This window comes from Urocampus carinirostris, chromosome 2 (genome assembly GCF_059441175.1).
Source record: "Urocampus carinirostris isolate Australia breed hairy pipefish chromosome 2, RoL_Ucar_1.0, whole genome shotgun sequence".
Lineage (NCBI taxonomy): Eukaryota > Metazoa > Chordata > Actinopteri > Syngnathiformes > Syngnathidae > Urocampus > Urocampus carinirostris.
This window is the reverse complement of record NC_142350.1, coordinates 17,182,848-17,205,843: the sequence shown is the minus strand read 5'-3', so window position 1 is coordinate 17,205,843 and position 22,996 is coordinate 17,182,848. Positions and strand designations below refer to the sequence as shown.

General features: G+C 36.8%; 1 protein-coding gene and 1 non-coding gene across 3 annotated transcripts in view; one reads left to right on the top strand and one right to left on the bottom strand.

Moving 5' to 3' along the window:
* Positions 1-418: 418 nt before the first annotated feature.
* csmd2 (CUB and Sushi multiple domains 2) overlaps positions 419-22,996 on the bottom strand; it is a 312,145-nt gene continuing 289,567 nt past the window's right edge. The window contains exons 55-63 of one of the 2 annotated variants that reach the window (XM_088329135.1): positions 21,823-21,934; positions 21,544-21,723; positions 17,867-17,932; positions 15,967-16,128; positions 12,064-12,176; positions 11,801-11,888; positions 9,536-9,668; positions 8,099-8,276; positions 419-1,049 (exon numbers count right to left, since the gene is read on the bottom strand). In XM_088329135.1, the coding sequence (XP_088185261.1) occupies positions 8,117-8,276; positions 9,536-9,668; positions 11,801-11,888; positions 12,064-12,176; positions 15,967-16,128; positions 17,867-17,932; positions 21,544-21,723; positions 21,823-21,934 (1,014 nt within the window). In that variant the 3' untranslated portion in view covers positions 419-1,049; positions 8,099-8,116. Of the gene's footprint in view, positions 1,050-1,377; positions 7,932-8,098; positions 8,277-9,535; positions 9,669-11,800; positions 11,889-12,063; positions 12,177-15,966; positions 16,129-17,866; positions 17,933-21,543; positions 21,724-21,822; positions 21,935-22,996 lie in introns of those variants that run through there. The other variant, XM_088329136.1, reaches the window with a different exon arrangement.
* On the top strand, positions 3,420-3,606 carry LOC148371210 (U2 spliceosomal RNA). The gene has a single exon (XR_015849832.1). It is a non-coding gene; the product is annotated as a U2 spliceosomal RNA (small nuclear RNA).

Here is a 22,996-nt window from a genome sequence, read left to right as displayed (position 1 = left end):
CAGCACGTGTGCTTAGGGCAGCCGGGGAGAGGGATAACACCAGTTTTTAAAATGGCTACAATGGCTACCTGTGCATTTAATGATCAATTTTGTGGTAAAAATTATTAATATTATCATTATTATTATTGATAATAATATTCGGTAGGGTGTGGTTCAATGGCTAAAAATCCTAAGGCTATCTGCTGCCATCCCTATCAGTGACAGCCTTCCTCGGGTCCCATTCCTCACATGGTTAGTCTGCACCATGCCATAATCATATTTTATTTCTATTACTATTCAATGTGTTTTTATTGTGTTTCAACCTATGTTTATGTCTGTGTATTAAGTGTATTGAGATGTTGGGTGGGGATAACAGAGGGGCTTTTATTGACATATTGCATGTTGAGTGGTTTTTTATACCTCACTTTGAGTGGCAATTTATTACCTGAAAAGTGCTTTACAAATTTGGTTTGATTACAAAGGGTGGGAATAAGGGTGTGGGGACTTTCCACTTATCCGGGTCTTTATTATTTTCAAACCATGCCCATTTCTTATAAAAATCAATTTAAAAAATGCTTTTGTGACGGACACACAGCTGTTTGTATTGACAAACCCATAATATATATATTTTTGGGTTCACTGTCATACATATCTCAAAGGAAACCCCCCGCTTTTTACTTGTCTAGTCTCAAAACCGGGATGTTGATTACAACACGAGAGAGAGAAAAAAAAAGCTTTCTTTTAGTCGCCAGGCAGCATTTATCAGCTCCTTAAGAAGCAACAACAAAGAGGCCAAGTTTTCTCTCATTCGATGGTATTGCATATTACTGTCATCCTCTTGTTCCGCATGCTTGTAAAGTTGATCTTCTATATAACAAGTGCCGTACATAAACTTGAGTCAGTAATCTCAGAGTAGATTTGCAAGAGCTGGACCAATTACTTTGTCCGGTTTGCCCGAGCTTCACGATTTTATGGCTCGGTCCAGGGTGATGGCTCACCGTAATTGACCGCAGGCTCGTTCTTTCAGTAGACGGCAAGCAGGCCATAAAAATGCGGATACAGTGCTCTCTCTGTATGGAAAAATGACACACAACACTGTATATTATTCTGAGGTCTATGAAAACTACAAACCATAATGATATTGATGACTATATATATTGATGACACAAACACAAATATATATTATATGATATATATATCCATACACACAGGAATACAGTTAATGTGGTGCTATCTCAAGCACAGAGTATTAGTACTCAAGAGTTTCTCTTCATGAAGCTATTGACACTACTGTATACTAGAGCTGTAACTAAATACTGCATTTCAGAAACATGCCCACCACTGTCTATAAATAAAAATGAACTCTCACACGAAAAAAATGACATTTCAGAAGAACGGTAGTTTTGCAATTGTTTTATTTCAAAAAACCTTCAAAATAAGTTTCAAGATCAAGAAAGTAGAATAAGCTTAGACACAATGCAAAGCATCATATACAGACGGATAAAATACATTTTATATATTGCAGACAAGCCATGGTGGGTCTTACATATTTACAATACTTCTGTAAACTTTTATGTACACTCTTTGTACATATACAAAAAATCTCTTTGTTTGATTTTCTTGTGTATATTATATATATATATATATATATATATATATATATATATATATATATATATATATAAATGTATTTATATAATTTGGATATATTCCCCACTAGTATTTGTACTACAATAATGGGGTAAAGCATCAATTTCCATTTTTTTTAAATTTTATATTACAAATGTATTTCCACAAAAATATATCTCTGTACAAAAGTGTTTTTTTTTTTTTTTGTCAATACCCTTTTTTTAACAACACTACACAGTTCACCTGTCCATGTTTTTTTTTTCATTGTCAGATAAAAAGCCATAGGCTTTTCGCTGTTGAGTCATTTCAAAAGCCTCGGTGTGCGGACTCAGGTGCTTTTGAGTTGCCAGTTCACTAATGTTTTCATTTTTTTTCTCAAAAACAAGGAGATTTTTTTTTTCAGCCATTTGCAAAGGAGAGAGCACAGAAAAGTATATTGTGCTGGAAAGCACTTCTTTTGACAATTCTGGCAATGAGCGGTTCTCTTAACTCTTGATAAATTGGTAGACACTGCAAAATTAAATACATTCAAACACATAACCAGTCCGTAAACAACTGAATTTTCTGAATAAGTAAGCTCCGCCTCCCAAGGTGGAGCCTGTAACCATTTTTTTAAAGAGAAACAGAACTGAAATAAACGTGTAGCAATTGTCTTGTGGCACTAAAAAGGACAGTTGACTCCCCCCACTTAATACTTTGAATTATGTGACAGATGAATTGTCCTGGAGATAGTGTTATATTGAAAAAAATCAACAGCTCTCAAACACATTGCCGACCGCCAGGAAATTTAGCGATCTATACAGGAAGTGGAGCAGCAGGTCTGTTTCATAATAGACAAGATGGTGAGCTAAAGAGAGCTGTGCCTCGCTGATAACGGAAAATGTGTCAAGGATGGACAGCATTTTAAATACGTAAAAAGAACCAGAATGTGCCAGATAGAGCTTAAAACACAACTCTTTTGTAAGAACACAGCTAACTTTCCAGAAAACTTTGCGGAGCAACTTAAAATATGACAAAATTGTTCTACATAGGCAAAACGTTAGATCAATCTTGGTTCCTGCAAAACAAACAAAATGAATAAAAGTGAATCTATTTGAAAAAAAAAAAATAACATGATTGTGTTCTTTGGACGGTAATTTATTATTTCCACAAAACATGCTACAAACTAGCCAACAAAACAAAAGCAAACAAAACACAAAGGCGGGCAGAGGTAGGCAATTTGCCCCCAAAAAAACTCTTTCCTCCAAAATCTAACTCAACAGTTTCATATTTTCCGGACGATAAAACGCACCTAAAAAGTCCAAATTAGACAAGATTGAAAATGCATAAAGTACTCATACTTGTGCGTTACTACACTAGGTCTTTCAATATAGTACCGTATTTGTTCAATGATTGATCAAGCAAAAAAATCGCAGACCAAAAAAAAAAAAAAAACACAACTGGAATCAAACCCGGGTCATCACAGACACTTGCTCACAAAATCACCAGTGATACAGCTGACACGTGAAAAGGCATTTAATGTTATCACATTTCCACCCTTTTTTTACCCACGGTGCCAGAAATTAATGTTACAGAATGGTGAAACCATAGTAGTTCGGAAAGATATACATAAACAAAAGTCTGATTCATCATCAGATACACCAAAGAGTTATTCCCCTTTTTGTGTTTTTTTTTTGTTTTTGTGATTATTTGTATCTTTCAGGACAACTGGTTTTTTTCGCCAGTATCCAACATTCGTTTCTGGCACTGTGAGTAAAAATTGTGTGATAATGACATAGCATTAAAGGTCACTTTGAATGCTATCCGTGTCACTAACTGTCTAGTGGTTAGGTTTTGATGCTCAAGTGTAGTGCCGGATGTGGTTGCTAGTTCGAACTGTGCAATAAGAGCTTGCTCTGACGATTGATTTTTGCAATCCTGAGATGGAATAAGAGCTTGCTCTGTCCACTCCACGCATCGGCCCGGTATTGCAGTACCTCCGGGAACAGTGCATTCGCACTGATCGCAGCAAGGCTTTGAGGCTAGGACCTTGACTCTGCCTTTTGGCTGAGAGTAAGTGTCCCGGCTCCTTGGCTTTGTAGCGTATTATGAACTGACCGATAACAGATAATGGATAATTAATAAAGAAAATAGAACAATAACCCTTAAAAAATCCCCCCTGCCCCCACCCCCACAAACACCCAGGTTCGATTCTTGTTGACTACAATTTTTTGGGATTTTGGACTGAGACATTTTTTGGCTGATCAATCATTGCACTCATTTAACTGTAAGTGTGTAACATGGTATACACCACTACTTACGGTAGCTCATACTCTAGTTTTAATTCCACGAGCCCTGTAGTGTGCCTTATGTATGAAACATATATAACAAAATACTATTTGCTAGGGGGTGCACCTCATGATCCGGTGTACCTTATAGTGTTTAAGTATGTAAGTACTTTTCCACATATGAAGTCACTACCAATGAATACATGTATATACTTATAAGCTAAGAACTTTACAGTTCCTCCACTAGCCATGTGATAATTTTACATGCAAATGATGTTCAGAATAGTATTAGAGACCCCATATCTACGCAATTCAGCCAACTGGCACCATCAAACCACTTGAATGAGGTCATGACAAGGCACTATGATGAACGTAAAGTGCGTATTGGAAAGAGGCGACGGTAGCGAAATGCAAAGGATACGAGTCAGAGTTTTGAAATGAGCCCTTGTGTTTGCACACAAACAATCGTAAGATTTTCTGAATGTCACAATTGAGTTAGGAACTCGGTGAAAATGTTTCCTAAATAGCTCCTCGTCCTTTGACATTACCGCCAAAATATAAACTGGGGACTTGGAACATGAATATTGACTAGGCTGTTAAAAAAGGAGACGTGACAAAAATATAACCTAAATATTACATGAATGTAAATAATTTTTTTGGGGGGGGGGTTTTGAAAATAATTTCAGTATTTATTTGGTTGTGTATTTTGCCGCATATACTCTCATGTATTTTGCCATGTATTCTGTTGTATATTTTTTCATGTATTTTGTCAAATTTCTTCATTTCTTTATATTCTATCGTGTATACTGTCATGTATTCTGCTGCACATTTTTTGTGTATTTTGTCATGCGTTTTGTATTTGCAGGTTTTTTTCTTTAATATTTTTTTTCATACATTTATTTCGACTGATGGACGGATTAGTCCTCCATCATTAACTACTTGAATGCGCAAAAATTATGAAGACATTTTCAGAACAATACAGGAAATAAAAATAATGAGCAAGTCAGAGAAGTGAGCAGAAAGGCCTTTTATATACATCGAAGGTGATTCAATTGTTTCCCATCTCTATCAATTAACCAGACGAGGTGTAGTGTTCATTTAGCGCCGTGATAAGTTATGGGTCGGAAAAGTAATAATGTACTCGAAGCAATTAACAGATTGTGGCCAAGGGGATATTTTCAAGGAACATTGTAGAGTTGGGTTTCAGATACACAGTTGGAATTAGAAACCTTATTAAAATATTGGTTGGTATGAGGTGTTGTGTAGGACTGGTAAGGGCTAAAGGCTACAAGTAAATAATTCATTTGTATTTTGTTTCACTGAACGCATATAAATGAAACAGAGACACTATACAAACAAATCATATCGATTATAATCGCGATCAATTGTAAAACCGCTGTCTTTAAATGGACAGTGTGTATTATTAGATTACGAGATGTAACTGAAAAGGAGTTTTAAAATGCACAGGGAACAATACAAACAAGGGAGACTTAAAGTGACCAAATCACAACATAGTCATTTTTTTTTTTTTTACACAGCGTTTTTGAGGTTTTTGGGCACCAGTTGCAGCAGCGCACAATAAAGTCAGCCTTCTATAGGTGATACTCGTGTTATGTAACATAAATGTGGATTCGTCGACCTACAAGTATTTAAAAAAGCAAGTTTATATTATAGTTTATATATTTTTTGCTTATTATTTCAATCAATATTGTTTTTTAATGATTTTCTAACCACTGAGAGGTGTTTAACAATAAACACTGTCCCTTTAAAATTGTGCTAAACATATAGGCTTCCACTTATATTTTATCAAAACATGTTACTTTGATAAACAAAAATTGTTTTGTCTTATTTTATTTTTAATTATTTAAATTTTGAATTTTTGATAACAGATATATTAAGATGTTTCTGCTTATAATATTGGAAACCTGCAAAGGAGATTGCGTAGTTTGCCAGTTGTTAATTTTACTATTACACATCATTCTTGTTTGTTGTTTTGACTTTTATGCACTGGTTAAATCAATGTCAATATTGGCAAAAAATGTGCAGTTTTATGATTGACACACCCTTTAGGGCGAATCTACTTTTGTAATCTAGGATATTTGATAAAAAAAAGTAAGGCTTCAGGGGAGGACTTTTAGAACAGATCAGAAATTCTTATCTGAGGTTTTGGACAAAAATCCATTGGTGTCTTCTCTCCTTATTATGAGTGTCTACTAAAGTAAAAAAGGTATTACTCCAGAAAACAGTATCACAGAATTTTGCACAAAGTTTTTACATATTTAGGACCCTCAAAAGTCCCATACCTTATTATTTAAGTTTAAACTTAATATATTTCATTCAAATGTTGAGTAAATTGAAAAAGCAAATTTAAATAAACAACAACAAACAAACAAAAAAATCCAACTATTTTTCTTTTAAATCCTTATATCTCCACTGATATATATAATATATTTTTCTTGATTGTTTCACATTTTTTACATTGTAAGCATTCAATAAATGTATAAAATGAAAAGACCAAAAGTAAAAATGACAGTAACATCTAATTATTAGTTATCATTCAAGAAAAATATCACTTTTTTCAAATATCGATAGTTATTAATACAAGATGCCTAGGATACAGAATCATCATTGTATGAATAAGACACATATGTGCCTATCTAAAGTCCGTTAAGCGGTTAAGGTACCAAATATTTTTAGAAATATTTCTGAGTAGCATATGTTTTTTGTAAATACATCATGTTTCAATGTGGGCAAATGCGGCTTATAGTCAGGTGTGGCTACTGGTTGTACAACACGTTCATTTTCCTTTAAAATGTACTGGGAGTGGCTTATATTCAGGTGAGCTCCATAATCCGTTATGTGCATATTTATAATAAATATATAGAGACAATAGGTGTATATGAAACCATTTTGAAATTACATCTACACCTTATTCAACTCATTGTGACATCCAGAGAAATTAAATCCTCTCATTTGAAATGACATCTAAAAATCTGACAATCAATTAACTGAGTGGTTGGTCATTTTTCTAAAGGTCAATAAGGGGGAATATATTTGAATACGAAACGCGTATATATTTTTTTCCATCCTGAAAAAGAACTCAATAGTTTGATAGAAAATAAGGGTTCACTTCGTTCAAGGTGTTGATGGGAGCAAACCGAGGGGTCGGAAAGCAAATTAAAACAAATGCGCCGCCTCAGATTACTAAGTGCTGTTTCTGCAACCCTTAGTGCCCTTGAAGCCTGATCAAATCCACACAAAAGTCATTAGCGGGCTCAGGACAAGCAGGGCCCCCGAAGTTAATCTCCGACGTGGCCTTTGATGCATTCCGAAACAGAATCTTTGGGCAGTGCTGACTCCAAGGTGGAACTTTTTACCAGATGGCCAGGGATAAAGATTGCACTATGCGAGTGGCATAAAGGGAGCGGGCAGATATAAACAAAACCAAATGGAAACAGGGCAAATGAATGCAGGGATGACAAACTCAGTTTGGCTCTGGGGCAGTATCCGGACGTTCTGTTCTCCAGGGATGTTTTCTAAACACTTGTATTCACAAACGACGGAGAAAAAAGCTTGTCATGTTTGATACTGAATGTGTTAATTGGTTTACTTTTAACAGTGGACTGAATGCAGTTTTATATCTGAACCAACTCACCACACTATACAAACTCAACACTGCCCCCCAGCGGCAAGAGAGCATTTGGTTTGCATTTATTAAAAAAAAAATATATATATGTATGCATGCCGGGTTAAATCATTCCACGGGCAGGATCCGGCTTGTGGGCCGGAGATTTTTCCTGCCTGCACTAAAGGAAAGTGTTATGAGTTTGATTTGCATGGATTCTCATCAAATCTTGGGCATGAACTCCTACCCACCCCCCCAGAAAAAAGCAACCCAAAAAACGTTAGGTTGTCAAGGTTTTTGCATCATCTCTAGTAGAACAGTTCCAACTGGATTCATCTCCTGTTTTTCGGGAAATTAAAAAAATGTTGTCTGGCCCCTCTGCTTATGGACACGTATGTCTTCTGAAGTCGGGAACACTGCTCCTACCGTGACTGGATTATTTGCATAAAATGGGAAAGAAAAGAGTCATAATGGAAAATCAAATAAAAAATGAGGAAAACAATGCAAATGTATGAAAAGAAAAAAAAACAGCAAACATTAGACACCTGCAGTTAAAAAAAACTGATCTTTTCCGAATCTGCCTTGCGTGCTTGCTTACCTTGAGCAAAAGTTTTCGCTATACCGCCGTGCACACCGTGCTAACTGTGAACTCGGTCTCGCCGGCCATGATATCAGTGGGCTGGATGTTGCGATCGTACATGGGGTTCTCGAATGTGGCGCGGCCGTTGGTGTTTTCGTGGCCCACGTAGCCGTTGAAGGGGACGTTGGGTCTTCTCCTGGAAAAGAGGGAAGGATTAGCTGCTTCTGAAACGTCTTGCAAATTGGACTTGAGCAACACAAGCCCTAGAGCAGGGTTACCCAACCACCAGACCGCAGACGGGTACCAGATTGAGGGTTATTTGGTATGGTGCCGTACAAAAATAAAAAATAAAAGTTCCATTATTTTTTACCTATTATTGTTTTGTCGACTCCACTGCATAATGATAACCCACCGTTTGATGCAGGACCTATCTATTAAAGGCAGACTTAACAAGGATTTGTATTTCCTACTTTCCAAGAACTTGCAACTGTTGATCATAAATAACTATTTTTTTCTCTCAAAATAGTATTTTCTCATTTATAACATATTTAAACAAATATCAGTGATGTGCATTCAGGGGTGGCAGGTAAAGCTATGCCTCGCCTGGCATCAAGAGACCAAGTGAGACCAAGTATTTTGAAAAGGTGCGACTTCAGCCCCAAATAACATAATCAGATATAGTATTAGCAAGCTAACAGAGAGTCAAGGCATTCAGTTTTTTTTTTTTTTTCGTAGCATGAACTCTTTTTCACAATGGAGGGTTACCTATTGGTGGTTTAATGTAAAAGGAGCAAAGCACTAAATAAAGGTAAGAAGATATGTTTTCCATGCTCCATGTTATATACTGTATATTGCTTTTCTCTATCTGCCAATGAAATGATGAATTAGATGTAGGATGATTCAGTCTAAATCTGACTCTGCCTCACCAGACATGGATCCCACTCAGAAACATCAACTTTAGCCTACGGTTAGCATTGTAAGCTACCAAACCAGAGGCTATGCATGTATTAAGTATTACGGGCATCATCATCATGTTGATGCTACTAACGACCCTCAATCATGCGCGACACAAGGGTTCAGAGTCACTTGGTTTTATGCCTTACGCACGAAGTGATATAGCTGAAGGTACGGCAAGCCCAGAAGCCTATAAAGGGCCAAACGAGAAAGACAGTCGTACTCATGGCTTAACAAATGAATGCGGTACCACAGTTTTAACAGTAATGCAATAAAAACAGATTTTGTGAGAATTAAAAAAACTCAAAATAATTACAATTCAACTCTGTTACACCAGAGAGTGAGCTTATATCTCCAGAGCAGTTAACTATATTGCTCATCAACCAGGTATACTGTATACTACAAACCAATAACTAAAACAGAAATCAAGAAATTAATTTAGCACAAAAAATAGATCATGGTAAAGTTCAGGCGGAATGTAAACAATATCAAATTCAGTACCTATGTTTGTAGAGGTATAGCGCGAAGCCTGCTATGATCATGGCTATAAAAGGCACTAAAATGGCTGCTGCCACTGAACTGCTATTGGAGGCAAAGTTGTAAGCCGTGTTGTCTCTGCTGGGATCCAAACTCTCTGCAAAAAATAAACGGAGACAATTTGTGAGTTAATGGTTTAGAAGACATCAACTAAATTTGATCTTTAAAGAATAACAGGAGAGAACTGCAGAAGAAGCTTTGAGTGCCAAATTCCAGTTCTTTAGCAGTTACCTGAGACCTCCTCTTTTTATTAAATTTCCTATGCTACAACAAGGGTATCTATCTGGAAGGGTGTCAAAATCAAAGGACAATCACATCATTGGCCGATTGTGTCAATGATATAAAAAGTGCATAGTAAAAAAAAAACTGAGGAATAATTGGCAGAAAAACAAACAGGCATCGTTTACAATCTCGCTTGTAGGTGTCCAATATTAAATACAGAATGCATGTATCAGAGATTAAGCTCCCAAAAAGTGTTCTAGCAACATCAGTTCCCAAAATTTCAAGGGCAATAATCCATAAAGAGAGAAAAATAACTGTGTTTATTATGGTTGGAAGGGTGCTGCCAGTCATGTCAAATTTACATAATCGGTTGAGCAGACAAGTGACCTTTCAAAGTTTATCCCGGTGCTTTACTTTAATTTCGCCCCCTTTGGGAACGTCACAAGCCATTGCCATAAAAATCACTCTTAGTTACAAGCTCGCTCCACTTGTAAGGCATTTTCTAATTTAGCAACGTGTGTGTCCGAGTTTGGTGTGTGCGACACGACAGCCCACCTGTTTGCTATTCATCCCCGCCACAAAATAAAGCTCAAATAAAAAGCAAGCGACAGAGGAGAAAGGAATTCAATTAGCTTTTTCGGTTGTACATGCCAATCATGGCTTTGTGGAAAAATGCGGTGATGTGGTATTTCTCCAAGGTTGATTTATAGCAGTAAGGGTGCGAACATGCAATTCCTACTTTTAATTAGCATTGATAGAGTTTCTTGTTTGTGTTGGAGACATAAGTCAGGGCTCACGGGCACCACATAGTTGACGCTAAAGAACACCTATGTAGCCCGCAGATTCTGAAAATAGCTCACCAGTGATGGGTCAATGTAATTTTCTAGCAAATTGGTTTTCTAACTGGCATTAGAAATCATATTCTTTTAACTAGAAACTTAAGGACTTTTTCTAGATTGGCCCCAACAGTAGAACATTGGAAATGCTGTTTCAATGCATATATATATATATATATATATATATATATATATACAAAAAAAACACAATGACGGTCAAAATGATCCATTAGGCAAATTAAATTGAAAATAAGGTTAGAACTTTTCACACATGACAAAATGTCACATTGTTTTACTTGTGTCTCAGATCAATCAGTAGCAAAAGTGTTGTTTTTCATATTTTTGTATTGTTTTGCACTGTGTTGTATTATCTGAAATTGTTTACCAGAGTGGACAGTCATTAAAATGAATAAATATGCATCCCAAACTCCTGCACACACATTTTTTTCCTTTACTTTTGCCATAGAAATGCAAATTCTATGGCAAAAGAAAAGGCTTTAAAAAATACTATAAAAATAAAACTACAGTTATAATACGGAAATACTATAACACAAACTGTTATTGAAATTGTACAAACATATGAAACATATATAGTGGTGGAGGACAAGCGGTTTGTTTAGGCAAAATCTAAATTGATGTTTAAAATGTAATCAATCTGCATACATTGGCGGTTTCATTTGGTTTCAACAGCCTTTAGGACTGGTCAGCGTTTTGTAACAGGAATATTTATTAAACATAAAGGGAGGGCTTTTAGATTTGGAATTTGGCATTGTTAGGATTTTTTGTACATTCCTCTCTTGTTCTCATTTCAAGTTAAAATGCATTAATGTATTCTCTCCTTAATATAAAATTGTATTATACTATCAACCTATCATGTACGCATTTTAAGGCTGTAGCAAGCTGGAAGATTAATGCTGTGGTGTTTGAAAGGATTTGCTGCAACCTAAAAGATATATATAACCGTCTTGGAGTATTTTAGGTCACAGACTTGAAACATATTTAAATAATTAAGGGATGAAGCAAATCCTCAACAAAAACCGTTCTAATTTATCTTTACGTTATAAACGCATTTTGACTTTTGCAGTCCTTTTTTTCTTTCAACCCGTGACTTATCCTTATACGTAAAAATACTACTGATTATTTGTATTTTTCCGAACAGAAGCTCACTCACCAAGTCTCTGCAGACCAAACTGCCCAAAGCCTTTACCACGGACAAATCCTTGGTACACAAAGGAGTTGGATGAAGAGATGTAGGACACCTACCGAGGGACACGCAAAGGAAGACACAAACATCCAATCACATCCAAGTGTTGCAAAAAAAAAAAAATATAAAAAGCACGCCATCAAAGTGTCTGCTTTTGATGCAGGCGGGATAGGATGGTGGTGGAGGGGGGTGAGATGTAGTCGGCAAACTCAAAACGGGAGTGAACGTACGTGTCCGTCTAGCGCCCAGTTGTCTATTTTGAACTTGTTGACGAATATCTCAACGGGCCCTCGAATCTGATGGACCTGGAGCAGCAGTTGAGCCTCTTCTCGTTTGTATGTTCCTACAAGGATTAGATGGGATGTTCAAAATTTGTGACAAACATTAGAAAACATGGACAAAAGGCACATTTTAAATACAGAAAGTCCTCAGGTTATGTAAAAGTTGTTTTTGTATCGTCTGCGAGCGATAAAGCCTTTGTGTCAGAGAAATAAATGCATGATATAAAAAATGCAGAGCAGATTACATTTTTTGCAGTTTATGTACTAATATGGCTAAAAAAAGAAGAGTATTCTACCTTTTGACACAAAAAATGCTAATGCTATTTTCAGCTTAGATAATGATAGTTCCTGGCGCCAAAGACAATTAGCTCGTTTTCAACGAAAAAGCGAAAAAAGATAATGCTAGTTTTTGACGTCAAACATGATGACGCTAGTTTTCAGTATCAATGCAGAAAAATCTGATGCTATTCTTCAGCTAAGATAACGCTAGTTTCTGGCCTTGAAAACGATGACAGTAGTTTTCAGCATTGAGACAGAAAAAACAGAATGGCATTTTTCAACTAAAAGAATGCTAGTCCCTAGCATCGAAGATGATGTTCCTCATTTTGAGCATAAATGCATAAAAATGTCATTCTAATTTAAGGCCAAGTTGACTCCAGTTTCTGGCATTGAAGCTCATGATGCTGGTTTGCAGCATGAAACAAGACTATACTTGTTTTCCAATTAACATGATGACTTATTTCACCTTAGAAGACAACACTTGCCACTTACATGGAAGATGATACCTTTTGTTATTCAAACATGCTGTGCTCGTTTTGGCGTACTCCACAATGACACTTATTTCCGGTATAGTACACGGCTATCTCTGAGAGAGTTAAATAAGATGCTTCTTTTGTGTCCAAAATAGTAGTTAATTGGATAATAGAATATTACATTTGTTTTCAGCAGAAAACATTGATAGTGTCAACATAGAGCAATATGACGTGTATTTTCACTAAGTGCACAACTGTCTTTTGTAGTGTAAAATTTCAGGTTTTTGTGTAGAAAACTGGAGTTATTGGGGTCAGAGAACATGTACTTTTCAGCTAAGAACACCACCAGTCTCGGCATAGAACAAAATGAAACACCATGGCATTACAGTAGATAACACTGACATTGAATAGAAGACACTTCTTTTTCATTGTAGCAGACTAATTTCTTGCATCAACGATAAGGACATAGGTTTTCGCCATAGAAAACTACACTAGTTTGAACACAAAATAAGACATTTTTTCAGCAAAAAAAGAAAATATGAATCTTTAGTCAATTCTAGAAGCCAGTTTCCAATATGCTTGAAGAGGAAAGTACCATTAATCAAGTGAATTGAACATAATATTATAGAGCCGCTAAATACTGCATATCTTCCATAGATAACTATGCCATTTTATAGCTTACTACAAAATACACATGTTCTCAACTGTGAAAATCAAAGGGAGAAAAAAAATCAAGAAACCTTCATTTTTTGTTGACAATGTTAATTGTTCCTAGGTTATTTATTGTTGATTAGTGTCATCTCCTGGACACATTCAGCAACAGCACGATTAATTTTGTGTTTTTTTTATTTTAAGAACAATTTTTGATGTAAAAATGTCACAATTAAATGCTGCTACAAAAAAAAAAAAAAAAAACCTCTATTCTGAAAAAATATGTACAACGACTGGAAGTTCTGGAGATATTTTTCATTCCTGCATCATCCAAGTACAAGAAGAAATGTGAATGAAAAAACTTTAGAAGTCCAGGATGGAAATTGAGAATATGTTCAAGCTGCATAAAAACAAATATTAATGTATTTTTGGGCTGAAAAAAATATATACTTTACAGTTAAAACTGTGCTACCTTAGCATATTTTAAATTGAATACTTCCTGTCATTAATGTTGCCCAACACTTAAGACGTCCAATTTCACATGCACGATACTGCGACATCAGAAAGAAGTGATGAGACCTTGTTTTTTTTTTTCTTTTTAGGCTAATACAAATTTGCATTTTAATGATCACAGCTGCGCAGCAAGTATGCCACAGGGAGCGGGTGAAACGGTTGCTGTTCTATAACCGCAGCAATAATCCACAGCGAAGCGGGGCCGCTGTGATTTCCTTCTCCTTGGCCTCAAATGAAACCAAAAGACCCGTCTGTTAAGGTACATCCCAAAGAGCAGCAGGTTAATCAGTGAGTTTAACATTGGGCTGCGAAGATTAGGCGGTGTTGTCGAGAAAAAAAAGAATGAATTCCTTTGTCAACTGTACTGTCGCCAGACACGGTTTTTCAACGGAGTGAGGCATCTCTAAAATAATATGATCTCCGCTGAGAGTCACCCGTACGCATTGGCATCTCGCTCTCAAGCGGTAACATACAGAAATGAGGGAATTAACAGAAAGTACACGTCCAAAAACGTCTAAAGTTTGGAAAGATTTTAGCATACGGCAACTAGAACGACTACAACTGTGATACAGGAACATTTAAAAAAAACAGTCGGACAGTTGAACGAAACGGAGTCTGACTCGCCTCTCTAAGATTTAAGTAACATTCAAGCTCATGTGTTTTTCAGGACATGATGGTACATTTTATATGCAGATTTTTCACTATAAAAAAGCGTTATGCCAGACTGCCTGACAAAAGTATTACAAATAGAAAAAAAGAATGCAGACCCGAAGCAAAAAAGCCAGTTGTTAAAATGTTAAACTGTTGCAAATTGTTAAGTAGTTTTGTTACCGACTTTGCAGTCAAGCCCTGAATGTACTTCACAACCGGCAGACATTTATTTTATTTACTGCTCTACTGCTGCTTATGAGCTTGTTCTTGGTTGACAGGGATGATACATGTTTACTTGGTTTTAAATAATTATTTACTGGCCTGACAGAAAAAATGGAAAGAGGTTTATTAATGTATTTTTGTCTCCACTGACAAAGTGCTGTGCATAATTGGTTTTAGATAAGACATTTTAAGGCGCACTCAAAGCCCCAAATTGGCCAGAAATCTGAAAGTGCACCATATATACCACTTTATCGGTTGATAAGATTGGACATGCATTTAGTATTTATCGATATGTGTTATTACATTATGTTTTACGGCATACATCAATATTTGGGCAATGGTTAATCAATTAATAATCATCACTTATCTTAATCATAAACACATTTATCATCTTAACTCATGTATATATTGTATATGACAGGATTCAAAAGTGGCAATGAGGGCACCAGTACATAATAGAAAAAAAAACAAAGAAAAAAAATAAAATGAAAAAAGAAAAATGAAAAAAAAAGAGAAAAAAAAAAAAAAAAAAGATCATAGATAGAAAATTGCATTTATGCAGGGTTTTGTGTTTTTTGTTATTTTAAATATCTTTCCTTTCTTTCCTTTTTTTCTCAAGTTTATCAATTTCCCTGTTTGCTTCGTTTTCGCCAACTTTTCTTTTCATTCCCGTTTTCTTTTTTTTGCCACTTGTTCTTATTTTTTTTCTCCCCTCTCGCGGCTCCCAACTCAATTGAGTTGGATAAACCGCCCTGGTTTATTCCTGGACGCTGGCTATTTCAGCTGAAAATGAAAATCTCCATTCTGATCCCTGCATACAATCCGGTGCACCTCATAGCACAGAAAAATATGTTATTATTCACTGCACCCTCTTTTTCTTGTGTTTATCATCACAATTAAATCTACTGCCTGCTAAATTTAAGAACAATAATAATAAAAATCATACGGCTAGACGACAAATTGTTAAAATAGTCAGTGACTAGTTGGCTATTCAAATATTAGTTAAATGCAGCCCAAGTTTAAAGACAATAAAAAATCGTTAGTCTATCCGAGAGTTACTAACCGGCCAGTTTGAGTTCCACACCGCTGTGGTCGAGCAGCGTCCCGTTCACTCGATTGCTGAACGATTCGAAGGCGGTGATGCTGAGCATGGCGGGCTGCTTCTTTCCCAAATACTCGTACGAGCCCCTCCAGAGAGAATTCTTGGCAAACACACCGCTGGGTACTGAGATATGCACGGCACAGAAGTGACAAATAGAAAAAGAAGTGGCAACAAATCAGTGCTGGAAGAAAATCACTCTGCAAAGGGTGATGAATAAGGAGGTACTGTGAAACCAGTTTCCATTAACCTGGAAATCTGGGTTAATGACACTCTTTTAAAGTCATTATAATTGGTTGAAAAGAAAACATTATGAGTTTTAAGTTTTCTTAATAGATCAACATATTTTGTGATAATTGATTTCCTGAATGATCATGAATGGGGTAGTGAAGTGCAAGGGCAGCACCTCACCTGTCATCATGAAAATATATGTATTTTGAATTAAAGTTTTTTTCCTTTTAAACAATATTTCCAATTATGTAAAGGCTGAATACTAAATGATCGATATATTAGCTTTGGGACTCACTGATGCCTAGTTTTTATACCTAACAATATATTATCACGCTTTAAAGGCCTTGTATTAAAACTTGTCATTTGAATTGTGTTTATTGTCATTAACAACAAAATAGTAAACTTTGTTTACACCAATACTTGACATGTCACTCAAGAATAAACACATAATAAAGAGTTTAAAAAATGGGATATAAAGAATGTCAGGACAAATAGAAAAACATATGTACATGATAAGGAATTGTTACACCAGAAGCTGTCATGGTTGCCATGACGCCCAATTGGCCTCCGCCGTGTGGTGCCAGCTTCTGTCACGGTTGCCGTGGCGCCCAATTGGTCCCGCCCGTGTGCGCCAGCTGAAACTCGTTGACGGATTGGCTCCCTGTCAGTATTAAGACGCTGTCCTGACAGGCGCCTTTTGTCGGTCCGTCAGTGAATCTCCGTTTTTCCTGTGTTTTTGCGCTTGTTTTTCTCCCGCCACGACCCGTTTGATTTCGGCTTTTTCCGTTCACAGCACCGTCATCCCTCGCCACGGAAGTCCCACTTCAGCAGATGAGCAACCTACTCCCCGCGACCAACGATCTCCGGATCCAGTGTGCGCTCCTATCTTTTTTCCCCAATAAAACTGAGTAACGTACGAGTGGGTTTCCTGTTCTGGCCGTGACAGAAGCAACCAACATCGCTTGTAAGATCCAAAAATTTGATGCAGAAAAAAATCTGGATCTGGATATTTTTCTTTGAAATTTACTTTTTAAAATTTTCATGTATCAACAGTATTGATTGTACTCAGTTTATTAATCTTACCCAAACTTTCAAACGTACTCAAACTTGTATTCGTGTGACATAAATTATATAAAACATCACCTGGAACAATAAAATTTTGTATTCACGATCTAGAAGGCGTATGTAATAAAATAAAGTAAAAACCAGTAAATATAAATGAGTAACGATGCGTTATGCAACCATATTTGAGAGTATTGATAGGGATAATGCATTTTTTTGCTGTCCAATCAGAAACTACAGGTATTAAGTTCATACATTTTTAAAAATACAAATGTATTTTATGCACATAAGCAAAATCCTAGAAAAGGACCATAGTGTGCTGGAGTTTGTTTTCTATTTTTTATTTTGGAGATATTATCAGTATCCTAATATCGGTTCAATACGTGTACCAGTCAAATAAAACATAACTCATTTTGAACATACAATAGGTCTTTATATTTTTCATTGAATAGAAGAAAAGACCAAGCTAGTTTTCTATATCGGTACTGTACATTGTTAGACTTGCATTGGGATAAAAAAAAACAAACAAAAACAAATACATCTTTCAAACAAGAAAATAGTCCCGCCTTACCAGGTAATTTTGAAGGAGGCTCCTGCACGGTCCCCACAGGGCTCTTACCGCTTGGTCGGTTATCAGCTGGGGAGCAGAACAGCACAATATCAATTTAAGACGATATTTCTGTAAACGGGTTTGCGTGTGCGCACATAACCTGGTTTTATACTTGATCGACTATAACTCAGGACTGGACACTACTAAAATGTCAAACTGCGGAACAGTATTGCAGCGATGAAAGACACTTCAATAAAAGTCTTGACGCGGGAGAAGTAAACATTCTCTCACAGGCTGTCAAGCAGAACGGTTATATACGTACTTACATAACCAGAGAGGATTTTATTAACAAAAATACTTTTGAGTAATCATGGCTACTAAGAATCCGCCACTCCTCCTGCGGTTTATATTTAATGATCCTTTTTTAGCCTAGATGTCCATAACTTTGCAGGTTCACCTAGAATGGCACCCGAGTCCACTCCTAGAGCTTATTGTTTCATGTTTTCTTTCTTTCTACAAATCTACCTATCTTTCTATCCCTCTAACCTAGTCATATCCCTTGAGAGGGGTGACTGACAGCAAGACAAACACAAACACAAAAACAAAGAAAATGAAAAAGGGGAAAGTAGCAAAAAACACACACAAAATTTTGGGGGGAACATGGCCAACCCAAATGCCCAAACACTCAAACAAGTTAGGCACCTCGGCACCCACGTTTTTCATGCTTTCATCCCTCCACATGAAACGGGAAACAAGAAAGCGGCCATGTCACTCGGGTCAGGGTCACTCAACAGACTATTCAGTTCAACAGCAGGGCCCGACAGCTTTCACTGGTTTACCCCTGCCGCATCTTAAAGGTGCCCTGCCCATCCCTTAGAACACGTCTAAACATCCCACTATCCTTTTGCAACACCTCTCCACTCATTCCTATCACCAACAAGAGCTCTAGCTTCCACTATGTTTAGACCTCTTTATTTAACTTTTCACCTATTGATTTTGCAACACAACTTTATTTTATTTCAAGCAAGGTTCCTAATGATCGCACACGTTTTCAGCAAATATATTTAGAAAAGTCTTAACATTATATAAGAAATCACCCAGAGAGGATTATTACTCTTAAGTGTAAATAGGTGCTTTCTTTTTCTGTTTTACATAACCGCATCACGGCAAACAAGTCAATTGATCTAAGAGAATTTGTTAACACAGCTAAGCCATATAAAAAAGATGCTCCTGTTAAGCAAATCAATAGTAAACATTGTGCTTATTAGGTTATGTCCTCTTGTTAATGTCGCCAACATGTTTTTTGTGTGCGTGTATGCGGTTTTGTGTTCAGGTGCGCATAGTTTAATTGTGTGATGGATGAAGCTGCCTACCCGGGCATGTGTCTCACTATAATCAGCTGTGAATTGAGGTATTTATCAACATTAGACCAATGGGCTTGTTCACCCTCGAATGAGGACATTTTTTTGTAAAAGCATTTAAGAGCGCCGTTTTGAAGACGAAAAATGGTTCACAGACAAAAAGAAACCCCTCACAAACCTGCCAGTACATGCAAAACAGTTTGGATAAGATGACAGGGTCTTTGTTTTTTGGACTATATGACTCATTGTCCGTTATATATCTATATACACACTACAGTTCAAAAGTTTAGGGATGCTCAACAATTGTTTTTTTTTTCAATGAAGATAGCATTGAAAAGGAATACACACCATACATTGTAAAAGTGGTAAATTACTATTTTAGCTGCAAATGTCTTTTTTTTCAATGCAATATATACTTAGGGATGTAGAGGCCAATTTGCAGCACCAAGCACTCCGGTGTCCAAACAGTACATTGTGTTTGCTAATGTCGTTAGAAAGGTAATGGGTGATAAAAAACAAAACGAAACAAAACAAAAAACTGGGTGTTGTTGTGCTATGAATTGGAAGCTATTCGATGTGAGAAATTGCCAAGAAACTGAAGATCTCTAACAATGGTGTGATGTACTCCCTTCATAGAACAGTAAAATTAGCCTATAAGAAGAGGATAGGAGGACAAGTAAATTAGAGGCTCTAGTTTGAGAAATAAAAGACTTGCAGGTCATCAACTAGCAAATTTGTTAAATAGTATCTGCAAAACACCAGTGTCAACATCGACAGCGCAGAGGTGACTCAGAGTTGCTGGCCTTTAAGGCAGAGTTGTAAAGACTAAGCTATATATTTTAGACGGGGAGAAAAAAGGAAGGGATTAATATGGACTATAGAACTCATAAATTGGACAGCGGAAGCTTGGTAATTAATATATGGACAGATTAATAGACGTTTGTAGTATTTGGAACACACACAAGAACATGTGTGGGATGCAAAACAACTGAAACGATGATAGAAGAGTGCTCAGACACCATTTGTCAAGAACAGTGGAGGTAACGTTAAGGTCTAGGGTTGCTTTGGTGCTCGTAGGAAATATGTCAGGGTAATAGGGACATTGAATAAGGAAGACTATCGCTCCATTTTGCAAAGCTGTGCCATACACTGTGGTCAGCGCTTGATTGGATCTTATTCAATCTTACAACATTGCAATGAACACCTCCAAATTATGCAAGAAGTACCGATTAAAGAGGAAGGCGGCTGGTATAGTCTGTAATGGAGTGGCCATTGCGGCCATCAGAACGCAACCTCGTTGAGCTGTTGCAGGAACAGCTGGACTGTATGGTATCCACTAAGTACATATCAAGCCAATCTATTTTTGGGAGGTGATTCTTTAAGTGTGGGGTAGAATTTCTTCAGAGAGGCTCACCAAATTAATAACTACAATGCCAAAGGTCTGCAATGCTGTGATTGCTGGAAATTTGGTGATCTTTCACAATAAGTTAAAGGATAAAATATTGTTTTCAATTAAAAAGCATTATTTCTAACTTTGCTAATATATATATATATATATATATATATATATATATATATATATATATATATATATATATATATATTATACGTATTATACGTATAGCATATACACAAGGTGGGGAGTAACGGAATACATGCAACGGCATTATAATTAAAAAAAAATAATGTATCCGTTACAGTTCACAAAAAAATACATAATTAACCGAACATTTAGTCAAAATAAGGATTACTTTGCAGAACTACAATTGTATACAAAACTATGTTTACATGCAAAAAAATGCGCTGATAGACTAATGTCTATCATACTTTCAATCATTGTCACTTGAGAAAGATAGATAGAGACGTGGCGTGCGCATGATAGTAATGTCTGTATCCGTTGCGCAAATTCTACAATCAACCAGGTAAAAGCACTTTTCTTTTGGGCTGTTTTTTATTTATTTTTCAATGTTCCACTCATGTTGATGAATTGGCAAGAACCTGCAGTTTCGTGAGGGCAGTGGCTGTAGCGTGTTAGTGATGCTTTCAGGCACATTTAGTAAATACGAGTGATATTTTTTTTTTGTTTTTGTATTTTGCAGTTAATTGGTGTTCAACATAACTACACAATCACTCTATTGTTACATTGTGAGAATGTTTGGCAACTCCACTTAAACAAGTGAAATTTAAAGTTAAAATAACTGAACTGAAAATATTACATTAGAATTCAGTTGAAGGTACATGCTGCTTAAGTGCACTTTAGAAAGAGTATGCATATTTAAGCAGACACAAAAAGCGGTCAATGATTAGGGGGAAGAGAAATGCAGGGATTATTTCTACCTGCGCAAAGTGGCTGCTTGCCACTCCAGCTCCCGTCAGACTTGCAGGTCCTGTGCTCTGATCCCCCGGCCAAGTAAAATCCCGGCTGGCATGTATAGATGAGCGTGTAGCCGAGGGACGGAAGCTCAATGGCTCGCACGTCCGACTGGGCTGGCAATTCGGGCTGGCTGCAGTGGTGAGCTGCAGACATAAAACGCCGGGTTGGACAGAAATAAGAACCAACGAAGTCAAGTAGCAACAGTCCCCTGTCAACATCATTTTTTTCATAAATGAGTTTACCTATACACTCGGGCTGGAAACCACTCCAAGTGAGGTTGGGCAGACACGTCCGTGAAATGGATCCTTGCAGAAGGTAACCTTTCCTGCAGCTGAAGAACACCGTGCTGCTAATCTGGAGATGGAAATAAAACTCACGTTGGGTAACCGTCCTCGAATGGTTCAAGTAATAAACGTCATGTAAAGTACGATAGTTACGAGAGACCATAAAGCAACAGTCACTTGCACTTACTCTCAAGTTAGGACTGTCTTTTTAAACTCACATAAAATTGTAATACAGTACTACTGCCAAACGTTTGGGAATACTTCTAGTGCTAATTCGGAAAATCTAATGGAGGTGTGTTAGCCATGTGCGACTATTTGCCAAACATTTTTCAGTATGTTCCCCGAAAAACTCTCAATGCTTGTACATTGAAAATTGACCAAATTGTCCCTGCTATCTTGAAATGACTTATGTCCATTTCTGTCATGTTTTATTTTTTTAACATACATTGAATATTTACAGTGACATTTGCAAAGGAGATTGCTTAGGGTTGTCAGTTTTTTTGACTACTATTGCTTGTTGTTCTTGGTTAGTTTGACTGTTATGTACTGTTTACATCAATGTCACTATTGACCAATCATTGCTGTTATTTAAATTTCACACCTCTTCGGGCAGATCCGCTTTTTGTAACCTAGGAAATTTAACAAAAAGATAGGTGAAGGACCTCACAAACAGGTTAGAATTTTGCATCTTGAGGGTTTTTTTTTCATACAGTCGGTTAAACGGCTTCACAAACAGTCGCCTGATATCCTTGCATAAAAAAAATACACTATATACAGTGGAGCCTCGGTTTTCGAACACCTCTCAGTTCGAACAAATCGGAGTCCGACCAAAAATTTCGAGAAATTCTTGCTTCGCTGTTCGGTCAAAAAATCGGAGTTCGAACGCCGGTACTGCGTGAGTGCGTACGCTAGGGTGCGATGCTGAGCAGCATCCAGGTGTAGATCGCTCTTTTCCTGACCAACTGTTATCGCGTGCGGACGTGCTTCGTTTTGCTTGCGCTTTTAATATAGGTTTCCGAAGTGTTTTAGCCCCTAATTATGCCTCCGAAGAAAGTCAGTGCAAGCAGCAAAGTTGCTACAGGTGAAAAAAGAAAAGTAGTGCGTACAACTATTGCTGATCTTGCCTGCGCCT